The sequence below is a fragment of the Oreochromis niloticus genome, linkage group LG22 (genome assembly GCF_001858045.2).
Source record: "Oreochromis niloticus isolate F11D_XX linkage group LG22, O_niloticus_UMD_NMBU, whole genome shotgun sequence".
NCBI classification, from domain to species: domain Eukaryota; kingdom Metazoa; phylum Chordata; class Actinopteri; order Cichliformes; family Cichlidae; genus Oreochromis; species Oreochromis niloticus.
In genome coordinates this window covers 24,859,972-24,880,594 of record NC_031985.2, presented here as the reverse complement: position 1 = coordinate 24,880,594, position 20,623 = coordinate 24,859,972, and the positions used below count along the sequence as shown (strand labels likewise).

The 20,623-nt window shown below is 42.9% G+C and overlaps 1 protein-coding gene across 3 annotated transcripts; it reads right to left on the bottom strand.

The window, feature by feature from the left end:
- Positions 1-58: 58 nt before the first annotated feature.
- Positions 59-19,598, bottom strand: igf2bp3 (insulin-like growth factor 2 mRNA binding protein 3). Of its 3 annotated transcripts, none has more exons than XM_005453801.4 (15): positions 18,830-19,598; positions 17,814-17,874; positions 12,215-12,263; positions 8,814-8,865; positions 8,553-8,616; positions 7,615-7,893; positions 7,361-7,495; positions 6,877-6,999; positions 6,572-6,707; positions 4,583-4,714; positions 3,212-3,334; positions 2,979-3,053; positions 2,649-2,780; positions 2,439-2,552; positions 59-2,139 (listed from the first exon to the last, which is right to left on the bottom strand). In XM_005453801.4, the coding sequence occupies exons 1-15, from the start codon at positions 19,002-19,004 to the stop codon at positions 2,020-2,022; spliced, it is 1,770 nt and encodes a 589-aa protein (XP_005453858.1). In that variant the 5' UTR covers positions 19,005-19,598; the 3' UTR covers positions 59-2,019. The 3 variants fall into 3 exon arrangements, with proteins under 3 accessions (XP_005453858.1, XP_003448942.1, XP_005453861.1); XM_003448894.5 differs by having other exon boundaries at positions 3,212-3,331; positions 18,830-19,597; XM_005453804.4 differs by lacking the exon at positions 18,830-19,598 and adding an exon at positions 17,990-18,114.
- Positions 19,599-20,623: the final 1,025 nt, after the last annotated feature.

The window sequence follows — 20,623 nt, the reverse complement described above, 5'->3', positions numbered from 1 at the left end:
AATCAACGTATTTACATTCGGCATGGAAAAAAATGAAAATTGTATCTTTACGTTTTTGGATTCCTTTCCTTTTTTTTTTTTTTTTTCTTCTTTTTTTAAATAAACGCCCTAAGTCAGGGTTCACTCAGTATGGTGTGTGCCTATCCTGGCTTGTTATTCCCTGTAAGGATAACTAAATGAAACATCAAGTACATTTGCAGGTTACAGAGAACATCCTTTTGTTTAAATCATTTTCCTTGAAACTTAAAAAAAAGTTACGTTTGCATCTATCAGTGTGACTCCCCCTACCCTCACCATGCAGTGAAAGACGTCGACTTGATGGCCTTGCTACAAGGGCCACTCTGAAATGACAAAGCTCGCTCTATATGAAATTAAACCTAGTGGGGGCTTGGACCTCGCTAAGACACTCGCCAACAAAGGTGGCAGGAGGCCTGGGAACAGAACAGACCACAAACAGATGCTCTGCTGACTTGAGGGCAGCTACAGGAAGGACCCCATTACAGTATTCTCTGCAGCACCCTGACCACAGCCCTCAATAGGAAGGTGAAAGGAAATTTTGACAAATTAAAGTACCATTATCATTAACTATGGTAATTCCCCCCCCGAAAAAAAAAAATAAATGGCATTGCTGCAGTTATGTACGGTTGGCATTATTTGCATGTCGTAGTTGTTTTGCACTTCTTTCTTTCTGAAGATGGTGGACCCTCAGGGGAAAAACTGAGGCGATTTTCTCTATACTTCTGTCAGCCGCCAGCTGAGGGGGCGCCAACTCTTGCTCCGGGGCCGCTATGTACAAACAGACTTTATGTACAGGGTCATCTTAAGTCACACATACACATGTACAATGCCACCTAAAGCACCAGAGTTGAAGGCAAGGTCAGTTGGCAGCTGACCAAAATTTTAAATTTTCTTAAAAAAATAAAAATGTTCAAAGACTATCAGCTTTATAAAGTATACAAAATACCACAAAGCAAAATAAAAAAAGAAAGGAACAATTTTTTTTCATATATATATAATATCTTTTCTCTTCTGAGGTACTAGATCCTGAGGTAGTTAAGTAAAAATGCATATTTAATTGGTTTTCCTGGGCAGCAGCAGTTCGGCACCATTTCCCCGTGTCAGTCGTGGCGCTGCCCTCAACTCTAAATATATATATATAGATAGATATATATATATATTTTTTTTTTTAATATAATTCTTTTTGTTTATAGGTCTATCTGTAAAATGCATCCCAATTTATAAAATGCCACTTATCACAAGGGCAGGACGCCCCATATAATTCACCCTTTCAGGGGTCCTGTCCTAAAACAACCCCCCCCCCCTCCTTAAACATCGCCCACACAATCTGAACCAACCCCCCGCACCCCCTCCCCAAATAAATCTTTCAGCTGATCCAAACAGGACCTTGATAGCAATGCCTTTTTCCTTTCCAGAGAAAACTCATAAGCTTCACCAACCAATTAAATGTCAAGAAAAAAAAAAAAAAAAAAAAAATATATACCAGGTGTTCACTAAATCTGAAGTCAACCAAAACATCTTGTCATGTTTAAAGTACAACACCAAGGCGGTGATAGGAAGGGGGCGGGGGTCCTTATTTCTTCTTTGTGTTTCTAGTGTAAAAAGAAAAAAAATACAAGTTTAAACACATCCTTTGGGGGAGGAGTAGAGCGGTTGAGGGTTGTGCACTTGTGAGGGCAGGTGACGACGGTGGGAGCCCTCAGGAGTACATTCTCGCAGAGATGCAGAGAGGCGGAGTGGGTGGAGCTTTTAGAGGCGCAGGGTCTCTCTTTTTTTGTTTTTTCCTTCCTTTTTTTTGTTTTTTTAAATCAGCCGCGCAGTCCCAAGTAAGACAAGGAGGGGAGGATGTTTGGTTGGGCTCCAACAACCTTTAACCCCTGAGATGAGCATTAGGACCCACTGCCGTCATCGTCTTCTCCCCCTCCTGGACTCTGCTGCATCTGTCCTTCTGACGAGTCTTCTGGCAGATTCGGTCACCGTTCCTCCAGGTCCGCTGGATGTTTATTTCCTGCGTGGCATTGGAGCTTGGGGTCCAGATGTAGGCTTAAGCTGCTGCTGCTGTTGTTGCTGCTGCTGCCTCCTCACCTGGGCTAGGATCTCCTGAATCTTCCTCTGGGCCAGCTAGGTGACAAGAGGAACAAGTATTAAGCTAAAACTGCAGTGTTAAGCATCAAATGAAGTGTACAAGGATGCCACGGAATCCACCCTTAGAATGCTGACCTCCTGTGCAAAATGTTAGACAAATAGCCAAATGTATTTTTTTTTTTAAATCAATTTTGGAAGCATCTCAGTGTGCATAACATTGTTCTTGTTATAAAAGGAAATTAACTGTATGGCTACAGTGAAAGGCAAAGAATTAATAGCAGTTTATTCAGTGTCAGAAAAACATGCCCAGAGCACTTTTCTTTAATGCAAGTCACCTGGCATGCAAAGAAGTGTCCGCTGATCTTTACTATAACCTGGTCGTTCTCGTCAGGCGTCTGGTCTCGGGGCACCACCACTTCTGCACAGGTCAAGTTCTGCAGTTCGTTTACCTGCAGACACACAGATCAAAATTAAAAACTCAAAACATTTATTAGGGACAAAAATATAAACTGAATGCAGTTCAGGCATGAAAGAATCTAGATTACCGTTTTCCCGCCCTTCCCAATAACTCGTCCAGCAGCAAAGGCGGGAACCTTGATATGCGCCTCCAGCTTCACCTCTTCCTTAGGTCCAAAGAAATTCTCTTCTTTTAACTTGCCAAAGATTCGACACTGAGCCTGCAGTCAGATGTGTTCAAGCACAGGTTAATCCTGCTGAATTAGGTAAAACTTCTTTCAGTAATACTTCTGCACCACTAACATGTGAATAAATAAAATCAAGTTAAATGCAAACTTCTGCTATGATTAAATTAAGTGACATAATTTTTAATCTTAGCATGAGTTTAATGCATTCATTTGGCTGTGAACGTGCAACACCTTAAACTGAGCCTCTGGTGGTCCGACAATGATAACCATCCTCTGCTTGGCATCCATTCCTTCTGCAGGGGCGATCTGAAAGAGGTCATTAAGAAAAAAGAAAAAAAAAACAAAAAAAAACACAACTTCACTTATGCTCCAGTTCCCATCAATCAAATGAAAACGGGAAGACCGCTAGCATCAAAATGTTATCATTGACATTCAGAGTCTCTACCCTCCTGTCAATCACTCACCTTGATTGAGGCTCCGGCAAAGTGTGACAGCTGTTTGATGTGTTGACCCTGTTTTCCAATGATGGCGCCCACTGCAAGTGCAGGAATGAACAGGTGAACAGTCTCCGATTCTGGGTGTCCCTGCTGGATATAAACAGCTTAGTACTACTGCGACTGGGAGAAGATCGCACGCACAGACGCCCCCCCCCCCAGAACATTTGCTCAACTTTCAAACACCAATGCGCAAATGCCAACAGTCGATCTTGTGGAAGCTGTTAAACTCATTAAGTGTCATCGGTGCTTACACCCTCTGCTTGAGATCACTGGTTGATCAGAAGAGGCATGTCCACCCCCGCAGCGGTAAACGCAGATGCTACCGTTATGTCCAGTGGGGTTCCTACTCATTACTGATCAGCATGTTCCCAAAATCGTTGGGTGTTTTTGGGAACGTGCTGCGTGCTCAGATTAGTGTTAAAACAGTTGGCAAACAGAGTCACACACCGATTCTGCTTACAGAAGCTATAGTCCCAGTTGGCTGCATGCAAAGGTTTACTGTTAGCAAAAATTAACAAGTTCCATCTAAGGAAAAAAACCAAAAACTATCAAGTGGACAGTAATGTTTAAATATGAAGCCGTTTAGCTATTACACTATGGAGCCTTAATGCAAACTGGACCAGGAAATCACCGGTCTCTAGTGCGGCTGACTCAAGATCTCGAAAGGGAGGTGGTTGCATTGTCCCCCCACCCCCCCCAAAAAGAAAAAACAAAACAGAAGAAGTAGTACTTGTTGATTTTGGAGCGAGTCCAATTTTCCAGTCCATGTGCCAGCTGAGGGCACACTAACAAGTTGCTTTGGCAGGCTACAAAATGTGGAGAAGGGCTGTTGATGCAGAGGATCTTTTACTTGCCGTTCAAACCTTCACCTTCCCCGACAACTCAAATGTCATTTTGCAGAAAATCTCCTAAAACTGATCAGAGACAGACAGCCTCCCTATTCACGTCACAAACACACTAGGAGCTGCCTAAATGTCACAAGAGGACAAACTGGATGCAACCCCCCTTAAAAATAAATAAACCCAAAACAAAACCCCACAGCAAGCAGCCACAAGCCGTGCAAAGCACTTTGGGGATGGGCAACTTACAGCAAGGGACTGGCTGCTCGCTGACAGCATAGGAGCCCAAAATGGCCCTTCACCCCCATAAGGACTGCACTAAAGGGGAAAAAACAAACATGATACCGAGTGGCTAAAGACGAACTCTCTACTCTAACAGATTTCACTAACCTGACCCAAGGAACCAGCACACCAAGTGTAACAATTAAACATGGCTGCCCTGGATTTGTGTAATGTAGTGTATGCAGTAGGCACATATCTGCAAGAGTGTCTCACTTACTCCAAATGATGAGGATCCACCATGGGCTCCAGGAGGTGTGATACTGGACATGGAGGGACCCATGCCTGGTGCTGTAGTGGGGAACAAACCTAAAGCATTCAGATTCAAGCCTGGAATCAAGTTGGATTGGAGCTGCAAAGAAAGGACAGCTCTATTAGCAATTCACATCTCACATTGCATGCTTTCACATCACCACCACATGGATTATCTAACCAACACTGCTATCACACATGATCTCTGGACAAAGGGGGGGGGAAAAAAACAAAAAAAACAAAACAAAAAAAAAAAAAACCCTCAAGCTTTAAGTTTAATTTCTCACAACAGGAAACAGTCTCCTTTAGATGTGCCTGCACTACTGGAAATGCTCCTTGCAGCCTGGAGGCAGCACACATCACGCCCACTCACTAGCTAAAAGATGCACTGGACAATTAACCACGCTACATCACAGAATTTGTACTACTGAACTGGACAAGTAAAGACCTCAAACGACAGCTGCCATCAAATCATATTCGTGTCTGCACATGCACCATTTTAGGTGAAGAAAATTAAAAAAAAAAAAAAAAAAAAAATCTAACAATTTTCTGAATTAAACATCAACTCCCGAAGCAAAAACAGCTCGACTTCAGCTGGGACTTTTGCAAAGCCCGGACAAGCAAAATGAATCAAATTGTGAGCCTGAAGCATATTTTCTAGGACAGTCAGAAAATCTCAAATGAGGCATTGTCCACTTGGTAAACAATCACACAGTGCAGCTTCTCAAGCTTCTCACAGGCTGTTTTCACATTCCTTGTAAACTCAGTTTCAACAGCTGAGAAGACAGACTTTAATGGTACAGTCCCTCGCCACAATTTTGCAGCGTTTGTGGGGTTTTCCCCTCCCCAATTTTGATGGAAAATATCAAAAGGCCAAGGAAAGATATGAAGGGAAGAAAAAAAAAAAAAAAAAAAAAAAAAAATCTGTATCAGTGTGCTAAAAGATTGACTTCACTTATTGGTATTATTTTGATATAGCTCAGTCTTCATGTACAGAGCTTAACTGGAATAAATGTATAATTAATGAGATCATGGAAGGCAACTTTACAAGCAGATTTAAAAAACAAATCAATCACAGCAGTGTAAGAGTCACCTGTGGTTTAAAAACCTGTTGGCGAAGGCTCAAAATATCAAGTGCGTTTTCCCATATTATTGCCATGACCTATTAGTTTACATTTACATGACCCGTACCTCTTCCCAGTTACGCTGACAGTTTTCTTTCATGAATGGTTTAAATGTGTAACGTTTGAATCGTGAGATGGGATTTCCTGCTCTTCCTTTCAGAAAAAGGCAGGTCCAGCTGATCCCATGCTAAAAGGAAGCAGTGATGCACCTTTCCTTAGCATTCAAGGGAATTTCCTGGAGCTGTTATGATTTCCACAGACATATTGGGGGTCAGTGAGCTCTGCTAGGAAACTAAGCAAAATTCCCTCTTCACCCACAGCCACTGGAGTAGCAAAAAGAATATTCCTTTCTAGTGATTTCACAATACCTGACATGTGAAGGTGTCTTTTGTATTGAAGACTTAATACATAAATAATAAAACACTAAAAAGGTACACATATCTTTACAAGAAAACTGAGGATAGAAGAGTGCCATTACACCGTGGTAGTTCCAGATCACTCCCGTACATGTAAACGTCACTGTTCAAGTTCCTTACCAGATTAATTTGTTATCTGATTTCTTGATTTTATGTAAACCTAATCACAGAAAGTATCCTGGTGGCTCTAAGACCTGCCAGAAAATCCCCACCTCCCCCACCCGGGGCCTCTTTAACGGCCATGTCTGGCCAGTGTACTTGAAAGCCAAGAACATTAACAGACCATCTACGTCACTTTTAAAGAAACCGGTCACATTTATATTTACTGGAACAAAGTTACTTCAGATTTCCCCTTTGGAAAAGTGATTCATTCAAATTTTATTTATTCATTTTTTTTTTTTTTTTTAAATTGCTTACGTTCATAGCAGCCATGTCACTCTCATAGGATTCCCTGATCTTCTTCATCACTTCCTCCTCAGCTTTTGCACATGCCTCAATGGAGCCCTTTACTGTGATGGTCCGTTCTGGGTTGTACAGGGTTAGGTCCTGAAGACTGGACAGAATAAAGAAGGTTGGAGGTGCATTAGAACTTCTTTTGTTCTCAAAGTGTATAGACCACAGAAGTACAACATTAAAATGTATGCCACGCTACTTTTATAAACCGACTGCACAGACTGCAAACTATTAATAGGTAGAGCTTCAATGAACTCTTTGCAACTTACGGTGAGATTGTGATCTTGGTCCCCGTTTCCTGCTCAATTTTCTTCAGGTTGCGTCCTTCTTTACCTATTAATCTTCCCACAAAGCTGTTGTGTGCAAGGATCTTTAGTGGGATCTCCTCAGTACTGTGGGAAAAAGGGGTTGCGAAGTCAAATGAAAAACAAAATCTGATACAATCAGTTCTATTACTTTTCCTACATGCTGCAAACAGACAGGGCTGATATATTTTATGCAAAGCCAAGATATGACGTCTGAACTCGTAAGTAGTTAAAAATGTGAGCCATTACAGGGATGCAGAAAGCTGTTTTTATGAAGCAGCTTTGATACGATTTGTCAAAGTGATTTATTTATAAAATTATAAATAACAGCATCACAGTTGCAGTTATACCCTCATTTTAGTTCAGTGTAACAGTAGATTCAGCCAAAGGTTAATAGGTGACAAAACTGAACTAAGGTACACATTTAGTTATTTTGTTATAAACTCACAACTTTGTGTCAAGGGCTTCCTTCTGCATGATGTCCATGATGGTTTTGCAAGCGTTCGAACAGCCATCAGGGGTTGAGTGAATAGTGATGGGTTTCTCTGCAGCACCTGCGTTCTCTTTTCTGTGGATGTCAATCCTGACACAAAGAAAAGGCGCTCATCATATCGCATCATAACGGCCAGCAGTGCAGAAAAGGAAAGGAGGACACCGCTGACATGCGATGCCGAGTATAATTCCTGACCTCCGTGTACGTACTTTGAGTGGGTCTGTTTGGTGATGTTGCGGATAGTGGCACCCTCCTTGCCAATGATTGCCCCTACAAACTGCGTGGGAACCAGCATGCGTAGCGGGATGTCTGACTGCACTTTAGGCCGGGCGCCCAAACCCGGAGAGCCAGACCGAGGGGGTCCGCGGGCATTAAAGCCTCTCCGGCCCCCTGCTGGAGGACCCTCTGGTGTCGCTGTCTCATCTGGGATATAGGACACTTTCAAGGTAGAGTTCTCCATCATAGATCCATTCAGCTTCTCCATTGCCCTGAAAAGAATTAAAGATGTCAGCATGTAAACCTCTCGATTGCTACCGAACGTTTAATTTAAGAGCAAAGGAAGGCTTGCAGACATTGAGTAAAAAAACCTACAAAGCTTCAAGTTTGACTCTTCATTAATTGAGGAAACCAAAAAACAGGTAGGGAAATTTAAACAAAGAGGCTTTAATGCAAATTGATTTGTGTCTTATGAACAAGGTCCAAACCCAACATTCCCAGCAGGTACTGGGGATCTGGCCAAACGCCACCTTTCAGTTATCCTATGTCAGCATTCACACATCTCCCTCATTAGCCTCAAGGATTTAGATTTTTAATGAACTGATCAATTATTCCAAGAGACTCTTCCAACCACCTCTTGCAGAGTAGTATGATACATGTACACCAGGGGGCACCAGATGGCTAATTTAACCCCCTCCATCTCCAACACACACAAAGCGCCAGTTATCATTGCATGTCAAATTAAACTAGATTGGGTGTTGGAAGGAGGAAATCAGGTGCACTGTAAGAACATTTGACAGAGGAAGTTGATGTGGTGTCAAACACAATGTGGGGAATAAAAATGGGAAAGCTTGAGCAGATTCATGTCAGAGGCATCAAGACAGATGAGATAGAGGTTAATGACGTGAATACTGTGTGTGCGCGTACTCACAGCCTAGCCTGGTCCTTGGTAGCATACCGAACATTGACAACTGCAGTCTCTGTATCAGTGTTTACTGTGAGAATACACAAAGTCAGCACAAATCCAACAATGACGGTGAAAGTTGACCAACCTGGGTTACTCTAAAATTTCATTAGGAAGCTAATAAAGCATTTACTTGAAAACAATTGTACAGTAAGGAAGGATTTGGAAAAACTGATTTCAGTGCAGGGTGTGTCTTGTAACACGAAGCTTAATCAACAGTATATTTACCTTGTTCACAGCTCTGTACTGCACCATACTGAGCAAGCATACCATCCAAAACCTGAGGGGAGAGGGAAGAAAAATAAAATAAAATGAATAAATAAAAATGAGTACATAGTGTCTAAAGGATTTGATCTGAACCCACTGGTGAACAGAAGAAGATCATGCAGAAGAACAGGCCTAGCCCCCTGCCAGGACATACTCCATTTCTGAACCCAAGTTCAAAGATGAGTTACACTGATAAAATTTGCTGCTTCTTGTAAAAGCTTGTCAACCCAAATTATGACACTCCCTGTGGGAAGCTGGTGTCTTTCATTCTTTATTTTTAATTGATTATTTTTATAAAACAGAAGTAACATTTTAAATAGAAAAATCTTAGAAACGCTGTAAACAGCAGACAAAAGCACAAATTGCATAATGAAGGACTTGTTTGTGGGATTTATTTGAATAGTGGCAAATACACCAGATTAAGATCATCAGCATGTTGAATCCACACATAGAAGAGGTGCGTTGGGAGAAACCTTAGCATATGCACATAACAGAAAACCCCACCAAGCTAGCAATCCGCTCAAATCACGAGACTTCGTTTCATAGATGTGATCAAATGTGAGCAAATGTGAGCGAGAAGAGGAGGGGGGGAACGAGCTGGCTCCCATCTGAGCTAAGACCTCCACCATGCTTGAACCGATGGCCACACCCTCAGGAGCTCAACCCCACTTTTTAGCCAACAGGACCACATCCCCATCTGTCCCACCCTGCACCCCAACCCTACCAACCCACCAACCAGACGGCCTCCCGCCTCTTTGCCATCTCCACTCTCCATCATTGGCTGCTCCAGCACTGATACGAGTTCCCTGAAACCAGGAGTTACTGGCTGCTGGCTGGCTACTCTGCCTGTCCATCTACAGAGTCTGGCCAATGGGAATCCAGGCCATTCAGGAAAGGGTGGGGTACATTCCAGCAGGAAGCAGCAGCAGCAGCAGCTGGGGGAGGGGTGTAAATTCATGCTACACATTCTGTGAATCAGCGCACATGAAAGGGAAGGGGAAACAGTCCAGGCCCACCCACTCACTACAGCTCGTGAACACGCCGCTACTCTCGCCACCATTCTCTAGCTGGAAGGTTTTTACACACACAAAATATGACCCGTTTGTCTTATCTACCTGATAAGATACATACAAGGCCTTTGCATCAAAAGACCTCTTTCTATTCAGTTGCTCCATTCTAAACCACCTCCCCCCTCGCTTTTGAGGGGAAAGAAATCTCCATGTCACCTTTAGAGAAAGCAGAAAGCTGCCTCGCTACATACTAGGAACATGGGTGTATCTGGAGCTGGAGTTAAGGGACATGCGTAGGCAAAGCGAGCCCACCATTACTTACACAAAAAACAAACAAAAAAAAAAAACCCCAACACCCTGAGCGTGTCCGTAGCCATTTGATCATACGGACTGAAGCAGGCTGAAATCTAAAGTCATGCATTAACCTTTACACTCTTGTAGTTCAGAACAGTGTGGAACAATTGCGCAATTGAACATGAGAATTCTCTTGTTTGGCTTCCATGGTCTTTACAAAGCAGGTTTTTATTTTTTTATTTTTTTTTAAATATAAATTGCAGTGCAAGCACACGCCAAGACAGCTAAACCTCTGCAGTGGAGGTGATGTAGCTGGGGGAAGAGAGTCACGTAAAGCTGTGTTAAAGCTGCCACATTCCACATGCAAGTGCGTAATTTTGACTTTGGATAAATTGCAACATTTTCAAAGCTTTAAAAAGAAAATCACTGCCAAAGTTCAAAATTTTTCAATTTAAGCTCACAAAAATCTTTTAGGTGTGCCCAGCAGATTAGTGTGTAAGAACGTGGAGGAGACACCAGTGTGTCTTTTTAAATGCCTACAAATGCAGGGAAGAGAAAAAAAAAGAAAAAGAAAAAAGAAAAAGAGGTGCTACGCATGACACACACATGACTGTTGCTCAACACAGACTATTTCTTTCCCCTACTAATCAGGCAACGGCCTTGAAGTCCTGACCATGTCAAAGCTCAACATTTCTATTGGTATTCATCCCACCCCCCATTTCACGTGTAGCTTTTGTGCAAATTAATTACGTCAGCTTAGGTTTAAACCTATCAGAATGCTCACTTCTTAACCTCATGAACTTATACATCTGAGAACAGTTTTGTAAAATTTAAAATCAGTTTTCTGAAGAATTTACAGAACTAAGAGAAAATGTGTTTGGTTTTTTTTGGAGGGGGTGCCTAATATATCAAGGTACACTCTGAGACTCAAAAATCAAGCCAAATAATACACCCTGTTAAATACTACTTTATGTAGCAGCTGTCATTTTGGAGCTGAATAGCAAACACTAAGTCATGAACTGTTATTTCAGAGAATGTTTAAAACAAACAGTATTTTGTACAGTTTAATGCAACAGCGTAATAAGCCTCAAATTGTGCATTGCGTAAAATGTGTCCAGCAAATTAAGATCCACCTCACTTCCATGTGAGCCTGCACCGCTAACTATCTCACAAACCCGACAAAAGCATTACAAATGTATCTGTTGCAGTGGTCTGCATACAATTGAGCAAGGGCTGATTTTATTTAGCCACCTTTCTCAATGTCAGGTACCGATATCTGTAGCAAATAAAACTACCAATACCCACATGCATTGTATGCTTTAGACAAAGAAAAATTCACAAGTAAAATGACAATTTAAAGGAAAAAAAAAAAAAAAAATGATATGCAGTGCCATACACCAAAGGAGGACTTGAAGCCAGGTCAACCCATGGGTTGCATGAATCTTTCACAACCCTTCAGACAACACTGATTTATTTTTAATTCATTTCCACTTTTTTTGTGCAAGAACACACATTGAAAGTGAAAGCCTCGTCACACACACAAACTAGCCCATGTGATCAGTGGTGAAGGACACCATGGCGAAACAATCAACTCACGTTTCCCCATTTAAAAACATCAGCAAGCAGCTTTTTTGTTTTACAAGTCTCTGCGAGCAGCAAACACATGTAGAACCAGTGCTACGAACATACTCTCCTGCTCAGGCAGGAGTGTATCATCTGGAGAGTCTACCCTCATTAAATCTTTTTTTTCCCCTAAAAAGCCAAAACACCACAACACTCAAAGGTAGTGAAAATTTAATAAACACAAATTAAAATCTCTTCTAATCCTGACTGTCAACTGCCTAGTGACATTAGAGTCCCCCCACCCTCCTCACCCACCGATACGGTCAGTATGTTGCGCTAAGCTACAGCAGCCAAAGTCAAACTAATCATCAAGTGCATGCTCAATTGAAACCCAAAAGGAGGCAAGGTAACTGCAGAGGCCACTAAATGAGAGCCCAGTTGGGCTGCCCCATGGTGCCCCGCCCTGGAAGCGGTTAGCAGCCTGTTAGCACTCACCTCCCACTGCATGTGAGGCGGGATGTTCCTGATCTGCAGCTTACAGCTCCTGGAGAGGGAACAAGAGGGGAAGAGGGTGAGGGGTGAATGGATAAAGAAAGTGAAGGTAGATGGGACAAAAGACAGGAGAAGAGAAAGCAAAAGCTAGTTAATAAGTGACAATACTAAGGATAATACAGAAGGGATTTGTGTTTTGTTTTGGGGGGTTTTAAAAAGCAAAAAAAAAAAAAAGGACTTATTTCTCAGTAAGCTGGACACTGACAGAAGGTCTTTAATTCCACTCTAAACTCAGGTGTACTGAAACAGCCTGCATGAAATAGAGAAAAAAAAAAAAAAAAAAAAAAAAAAAAAAAAGTGGGCTAGTTTAGTTTCAAGTTTCCCCAAATTCAAATTAATGTAACACACGCACACTCACGTACACCACGCCCTTCTCCCTAATTATCAGCTGTGTTACAGAGTGCAAAGAGTGACAAGGGGAAGAAGGGGACAAGGAAAAAAAAAAAAAAGTAAAGCCAACAGATGGTGGTAGTAAGAAGAAAGCTGAGGGGGAAAGGGGAAAAAAAGATTGAGAATAATGTATTAAAATGTCTCGTCTACGCAACCTGACTCTAGCATGCATCCTATAGTACTGAATCATGAGGTTTTAACAACTGCAAGGCTCAGACCCAGTGTTTTGTTGTTGTTGGTTTTTTGTTTGTTTTTTTTAAACCAAAAGTTTTAACCAGCTGTTGTATTTAAAAAAAAAAAAAGAAAAAAAAAAGAAAAAAAAAATGGGGAAGGGGAACTGGCAGTGCGTGTGCCTCTCAGAAGCTCTAAAGGAAATCTCCGCTTGCTACATCACATTACATAGGAAGAGTGAAAAAAAAAAAAAGTGTGCTTGCTCAGAGTGTGCATGCAGCAGAAGCAAGTGGAGACAAACAGTTGAGTTTTGCATTGTTGCATAGGAAGGAATAATTGAGACAGAAAATTATTGCTTTATGATTCCCACTTTCATTATGTTTACAGCTGCATAAGTGTAGTGGTTATGTGTGGAGGTCATGCAGACAGTAGGCCTTCTGGATCAGTTACTCTAAGTTTCATAAGGGTCTGTCTGCATGTTGTGTAAAAATGTGAGAAAAGTAAAGGCCACTCCAAAGTCCGCTGCCTGTTGACACACACACACACACACACACACACCCCCCACCCCCTAAAGAAAAGGCGTACATATGGCTTTGAGCTGAGGCATGCACACACACACACACGACGTGGAATGAAACCTTGACCCCAGACCAGTTCCACATCGGCTTTACATGCACATCGCACATTATACACACATTGTTCCATGCAGCCAGTTTAGCGTTACGTTGTGTGCACATTTTTGCCCCGTGTGTAAAGTCTAGAATTTTACTACATATTTTCACCCCCTTTTCTCTTAAATGTCCCTGAGCTCCTCAGCATGTACAGGATGGATTTAAAAAAAACAAACAAACAACAACAACAAGACCATTAACAGTGGGGTAGTTTGCGCAAGATGGCACCTTTCAACATGCAGCATTTATGAACTCCCCTTTCACGCAGTGAACTTAATTTTTAGGATCAAGATGTACTACACAATTTTGAAACTTTCCATACATGCATGTGCGCACACTAAAAATTGTACTGCATGTGTACAACAAGGGCCATAAAGCTGAAATTACTCAGCTTAGCCACTAGGACTCCAGTCACACTTATAGGTGTACAATATATTTAGTACCACGCATTAAAGAAACTACTTAACTCTAAATGGGCAAATTGTAAAGAAAACTTCCCAAATAACTCCCACCAGGAATTTCAGCCCTTTCCGGCCCACTGTGCCATTCCTGGCTGATCTTGCAGCATCTCCCCACACATTTGGTATGCTCTGCATTGCGGTGGGAACGCCATGCGAAATGTGCAAATGCACAAAGCACTTCCAGTCGGATTAACCTATACCCACACACACACACACACACACACACACACACACACACACACACACACACACACACACACAAGAAGTCAGCCAGGGTATGTGGTGGGGTGGGGGGTTGTGGGTGGTATACATTCCCCAGTCCCAGTCTTTGATTTGGGGAGGGGTGGGTGTGTGTGAGGCTGTGTGAGTGGGGTGTGGTATTGGGGGGGATAGCCCAGTTTCAAGCAAGGGTAACAAGGGCCCTCTCTGCCCCGTGGGGGTGGGGCCCCGTTGCCATGGACACGGACAAGTCCACTGACAGGAACATGTAGAGCAGGGTTAAAAGTGGGAGGGGGAGGAAAGGAGGGAGGGCCAAGAGTGACTAGGGTTGGCTCGTCATGTGATGGCCAGGAGGCGGCCGAGCACCTTATTTACTTTCAAAACGGACCAACATTCGTCCCCATTCTTGGAGCCCAGCTGAGACCTGTGGCCTCCTGATGGGAGACCGTGCATACAGGTGGTTTCAATAGACACGTATACACAAGCATGCAAATGTATACTACAACAGCATTCACAAGTTGAGCAGAATAATGCTGCATGATACCTGTAGTCATCTCCATTTCTTTGCCTCAATCATCCCCCCATAATGAAGCACTCTACGTCAACACCATTGTTGACAGAGAGAAACACACGAGGTCTGTGCTCAACGCCCATCCACAGCCACTGCTTATTCAGAAGGCAGAGGTTCTGAATGACTGAACTCCACACAGTCTGGTTTCCACTGCCTTCACAGGCCTTACGTGCATGCAAACCGTGCACCCAATAAACTACATTAATGCATTTGGATATGTTGAAATTCTTGGCAGTTGCAGAGTTGAACAGTTAGAGCTTGCCATATGCAAAAAGCCATTACGCACTGATGTCTTTACCTCCAGATCTCACAGAACAGGTTTAAGAACAAGCTAAAAGTACAATGCCAGTCTGATTTCAGTCTAGACTGAGGGAGAGTTAGCATTTGCCTGCAGTCCAAGTAAAACAAGGGGCCACATTCATAATTCTCTGGCACCCCAACTCGCCTTTTTTTTTTTTTTGGAGGGGGGGGGGTGCAGGTGGGGCCCCATGCTGACCCTGTGACTGAGAATTCTTACACTAGGAGTGATTTCTATAAGCAACCATGAGAAGTTTGAGTACTGTCCCAATTTAATTTACAATTTAAACCCAGCCTTAGAAACAAAATTACCAGGACTAAAATGTTACTAAAGAACTGACTTTAAAGGAAGTTGTGTACATTTAGACACGCGTGTTTAATGTCCGTCTTCCTCTCAAACACACACGCATACATGTGTGGGGCCACCACCCCCTTACAACCATGCCATTTTCTTTCTTCCTGTACATGTGACGCATATGTGCACGTGGGGATGGGCAAGCTGCATTTTTTTTACGTTGTTGAAAAAAAAATAAATTAAAAAAAAATATCCAAGTAGAGAGTAGAATTCAACCCTATACACCACCTCAGTTTGGGTTTACCTGTGGTGCAATTGCATCATAGGAGATTTTTAAAATCATGTATTTATTATTTTTAAAATATATACGTACACAAACAAAAAAATATGAAACTAAGTCAGAGCTTTACATAACTGAATTTTTAAGCTGAAGAAAAATTACACGCTTTCCACAGAACAATCGTATAAAGGAGATATTGGCGAGAATGAGTGAATGTTATCTTTAAAATGGCGGATTTTTTTCCTTCAAGAGACTTTAACACAATATTTTATTTTAGAAAAAGGTCACGCAACGTAAGAAGCAAACGTTCATAAATTAACTCAAAGTTAAATAACCAAGAGCGCCGTGTATGTGCAGAAAATGCGTTTCCAATTGAATAATTACGTTGCGTTATTCTGTTAATGCGTACAGTCCATTTTTTTAAGACTCCCTAAGACAAACCCAATGTTATACCAAATGCATAGATCATCATTTTGGTGCTATTTTGGTCACACGCGTGATAGAGCCATGGGAATACGCACCAAAAAAAAAAAAAATAATAATAATTATAATTGGGCCCCAACCTGGTTCGCTTGAAATTATAAAAATACCACATCCCCACAAACCATGTCATCGTATTCAGTGGAATCTGTATGAACTCCAAACTATAGCCACCCCACCTTGATCCTCGTCTGCTCTAGCACTTCCCCCTTCCTAATAGGTTCAAAGGTGATTGGCCAAGCCCCCCAGTTCATATTTGCAAGCTGGAATGCAAAGAGGGGCCCCAGTGTCCGTGTGTGTGTTGGGTGTGTGCGTGTGTAGCTTATACTCAGAATACTGTTCCCATTGACTGCGTTCCATGTTGTAAAGGAAGGGCACGTTTTTTACCCTTCTGAAATGTGGCGCAAACTCTACGGTGTGCACAAAAACAATCACCACAGCGTTTAGAGGGGACGTCTGAAGATCTGACGCAAATTCTCATTTAAGTACACCTGGTTTATTTAACCAAGCTACAATTTAGACCAACAGCCCACCAGGAAATGCTTCTATGATGTCCACGTGGAAAATACATTTCATGTAAAGGTCTCGCGAATTCTGCGTTTGCTCCATTTTATAACCAAAATGCTTTTTTAAATACATACAAGTTACGGGGAGCAGTTTTTTTTTTTTTTTTTTTTTAATGCCTACGTGTTCCAGCAGGACTTTGTGATTTCAAGTGTGACCCATTTCTTTACATAAGAGCAGATCACAGTTAAACGTTGAGAACAAACAATGCAAACCTGCAATACTAGTCAGAAATTGCCGCAACCATCATCAAGCAAAAGCAATTTAATTCAAGAAAATGCTTATTTTTCACCAAACAGCATCGCCACCAAATAATATAAAAATACGCACACCATGTCAAAAATCGCCCCTATGTTTAAGTCCACTGCACATATTCCGAGGACCACACAAAAAAATATATTGTGCACCTTTGGAAATCATACACCGAACCGCCCAGTGTGTCTACGGGCGTCTAACTCTGAAACCAAGGGTTTTCGTGACTTGGGTCCCAAACCTCCCATTCCACTCGCGTTTGGAGTCCATCTCATGCAACAGCAGCACAATGTGCTGAAGAGGGCGGAAGCGCAGGGCAAGCAAGGGAGAATGACGGGCAGATCCTTCTCAAATGGACGACTTCACAAGGCCTGTACGCCTCAAATCCAGCCTGCACTCACTCAGCACACATTTCAGCCTGCACACTCGGGGCTTTAGTACTCGCCCTGAGCTTTGCGCTTTAATATCGCCAAGAACTGCACGTATACACTAAAAAACACAAGAGTGAATGGAGCAAGCGAGGAGAAGACAGCCATGAGATGGTTTAACTCAAATGCACGACGGTTTTGGGAGCACTCCCTCAGTCATGGCGAGAGGAAGGAATAGACCGCCATACGCCCCTTTTATTTGACCCCAAAGAGCATTCAGGGAAAAAATAAGGGGGGGAAAATGATGGGCGTACGTATTTTAACTAAAATAAATATGTAACGCTTGGCAACAAACACACATGCAGCATTATTAAAACACACTCTCTCGCGCACACACACACACACACACACGAGGTCAAAGTAAAAAAAAAAAAAGACGAGGAAGAGAGGGTGACTGATTTAAAAATATATGTGGGGCTTCTACGAGTTTAACCAAGCACTATTTAATAAAAAACCCACGTACCTTTGACGTTTAGGGACCGAGTGCTCCACTTCAAGAACTTTTCCGTGAAGTTCAACTTTACCTTAAAAAGAAAAGAGAAATTTAGATTATCAAAACACAGCAACGTTAATTTCATTAACCACATGACCTCTCGTGTAGGCCTGCATACTGCTGAGAAAACAGGAGTTAATGTTTACCACTAAAAATCCAGAGAAGCACACATAGGCATGACTGCGAGCTGGATATTTCTCGCATAGGAGCACAAATTGTTCAAAGTGTGTGAGCCACTGGTAGCACGAGGACAAATGAGCCTGACATTAGCACTATTCGTAAAATAGTGAACGAGTTTAGCTCAGCTGTTACGTGTTCTGTAGGTGCATGCTTAACTTGAAATTAGACAACAAGCCGTGAAGGGTTGGGGTGATTAATGTACAAAAAAGGCTAAATGTGGTGTGCCTGCCTGAGTTAGTTGGCCTACATTTGGCCAACACAATTAAACCACCTGGTGTGTCAGCATGGACGAAATGGCTTCACAGTGTAGCGAGTGGAGGCTGTTGGAGAAGGCCTGTATTTTGAAACCTGGAGAAGAGTGCAAGTTCCAGTAGAAACTGGTGAAAGCGGCGACACATTACTCTTCAATCGTGCCAAGCTGGGGCTGTGTGATAGAGCTCACAATAAGGGTTCACTTCACGGCTTCCACAGCCCCGCTCGCTGCCCTGAACGGCACATAACGTGCATTGCTTACACTGAGGATTGTGTTTACTCTAGCATTTTACCAAGCTACACTCAGTCAAATTACAAGGGCAGAATTTAACTCAAACCTGGGGGAAGCCATTTGTGTGAGCCCCACGGTGTCAAAAGGCCAAGTAAAGGTTGTGTGAGAGAAAGAAACGCTTGGATACACCCCCACCCTACAGGACTACATGCATTTCTCATAGGGTCCCCCCCCCCACCACCAGAAGTAAGGCAATCTTCACACAATTGCAGCAGTTTGGGAGAATTTCCTAATGGCACCTTTTTGCCCCAGATTATCTCACCTGAAAGAACATCGATGGCCTTCATTGCTGCCTTCTCGTCCGGGCAATCCACAAACGCATAGCCAGTTTTGACAAGAAATGGACCACTGTGCGGAATCTTCCACTGCTCAAAGATAGTTTCGAAGTCCTCCTCGCTCGCCTCTGCGCTTACGTTGCCAATGTATAGCTTATTCATGTTCTGCGCCGAAAGGGACAATCTTTACGCTGAGGGAGAGATAGTTATTTGCTCTCGCGGATGTGCAGTGTTTGGAGTAGCCTAAATCGCCTTTACTACTACGGAGTGGCTGTGGCGTGCTTCCCGGTCGTTCAAGCCACAGATAGATTTAAACTGGCAGCCTCACAGTGCGTTTGCGCTCCCTCGCCCCTCTGTCTCTATCGCGCAATAAATAAATGCTCAATTATTAATCTCGTGTCTCCGAACGATGGCGGGCTGGGTGAAAAGGAGGAGAAACTACTTTGTGTCTTCCTCCAAACCCCTTGGCAAAGAGACAGAGAATGTCACACACGGTAAGGCTGGCGCCCGCCTCTAAGTCTAGAGCCTAGAATAAGAAGAAGAAGAAGGGGGGAGAGAAAAAAAAAATCCTCAGCTATTCCGGCTTTTTTGAATGAGCCACGTGTTCAAACTACAAATCAGCCCACACGTGAGGAATCCCAATTGCTCAATTAAGTGTTTGGGATTGGGGAAAATTGCACGGGAATCTGGGGTGGGGACAGCAAAGGGGAGTGAAGAAAAAAAGGAGGGGAAGAGTGGATTGGTGTTGGGAAAAAACCTGGCGAGCTTTGTGCGTAAAGGGATTCCGTGAGAAACTAGTGTATCTTTACTAGAATCACACTCGTGTGCCTTTCTCTGCACAGCCTCGACTCTCATTGGTCGAATGAGGAATAGTAAAAACGGCGGTGCGCGCACGCACGCCCATAGCAGGGAGACGCTGATATTGCGGGGGCTTGTGCGCACGGCTGTGCTAAGTGCGCTGCATTGGCGACATAGCGGATGGAAAAGGGGGTGGGGACACTCATAAATGATTTTTTTTTTGACACCATATTGTTAAATTGCATATAGAGCGCATTCAGTTGTACGTATTTTGAGTGGGGAGTGGGGAAAGGTCCTGTGAAACTCCTTGGGCCCTCACGCATTGTGGGAATGACACGTAGGCTACTACTCTCCATGACGGTATCCATCTTCTGCAAAGAGTGGAGTCATGCCCTCTCTGATCCACAACTCAAAGTCCAACAGCAGGCCCCATTTGCTCTTGGTCACGTCGAGAGGGTATCTTTGGGCGAAATGAGTGCTGCCACGCCATTTGTTTTGTCGTCTTTTGGGCTGTTTGGCACAACTACGAAGCGTTGGCCATGTGGAGCGAATCACACATGGCGAATCCTCTCTGCTATACCCCAGCATGGATTTGAATTTACTGAAAGAGGGAGGGGTCTCCCACACCAATGTGCCCCTAGCGTACTATGTAAAGCAAAGCCCAGTTCAATCACGTGTGGAATACGTGTCTTAAAACATTACACAACTGTCTGTAAGATCTTTTGTAAACCATAGGCAGAGGTCGACAGTTTACGAACGGGTCGCTCCACAGGTCATTTCTGCATACACAGGACTAATTGGCAGATTAATCAATGCCTGGCGATGTCAATAAGATGATATATTGTCAGGGCACAAAGTTTCAAAACACTAATGATCCCCCAAAGCGTAAATTTATAAGCACATGTACAGTCAAGTACCACAATAAATTCTGCCTTTGTGCAGGCTATAGTTTGCAGTGTTCCTGAACGTTACTGCAATATACG

What these genes read in the sequence shown, in the direction of transcription:
- igf2bp3 (XM_005453801.4), bottom strand. Translation starts at nt 19,004, where the DNA reads ATGAATAAGCTATACATTGGCAACGTAAGCGCAGAGGCGAGCGAGGAG. An exon ending in CGCCTCACATGCAGTGGGAG is followed by an intron (nt 8,866 to 12,214) that starts GTGAGTGCTAAC and finishes CTCTCCCCTCAG; the next exon opens with GTTTTGGATGGTATGCTTGC. An exon ending in ACCAAACAGACCCACTCAAA is followed by an intron (nt 7,496 to 7,614) that starts GTACGTACACGG and finishes TCTTTGTGTCAG; the next exon opens with GATTGACATCCACAGAAAAG.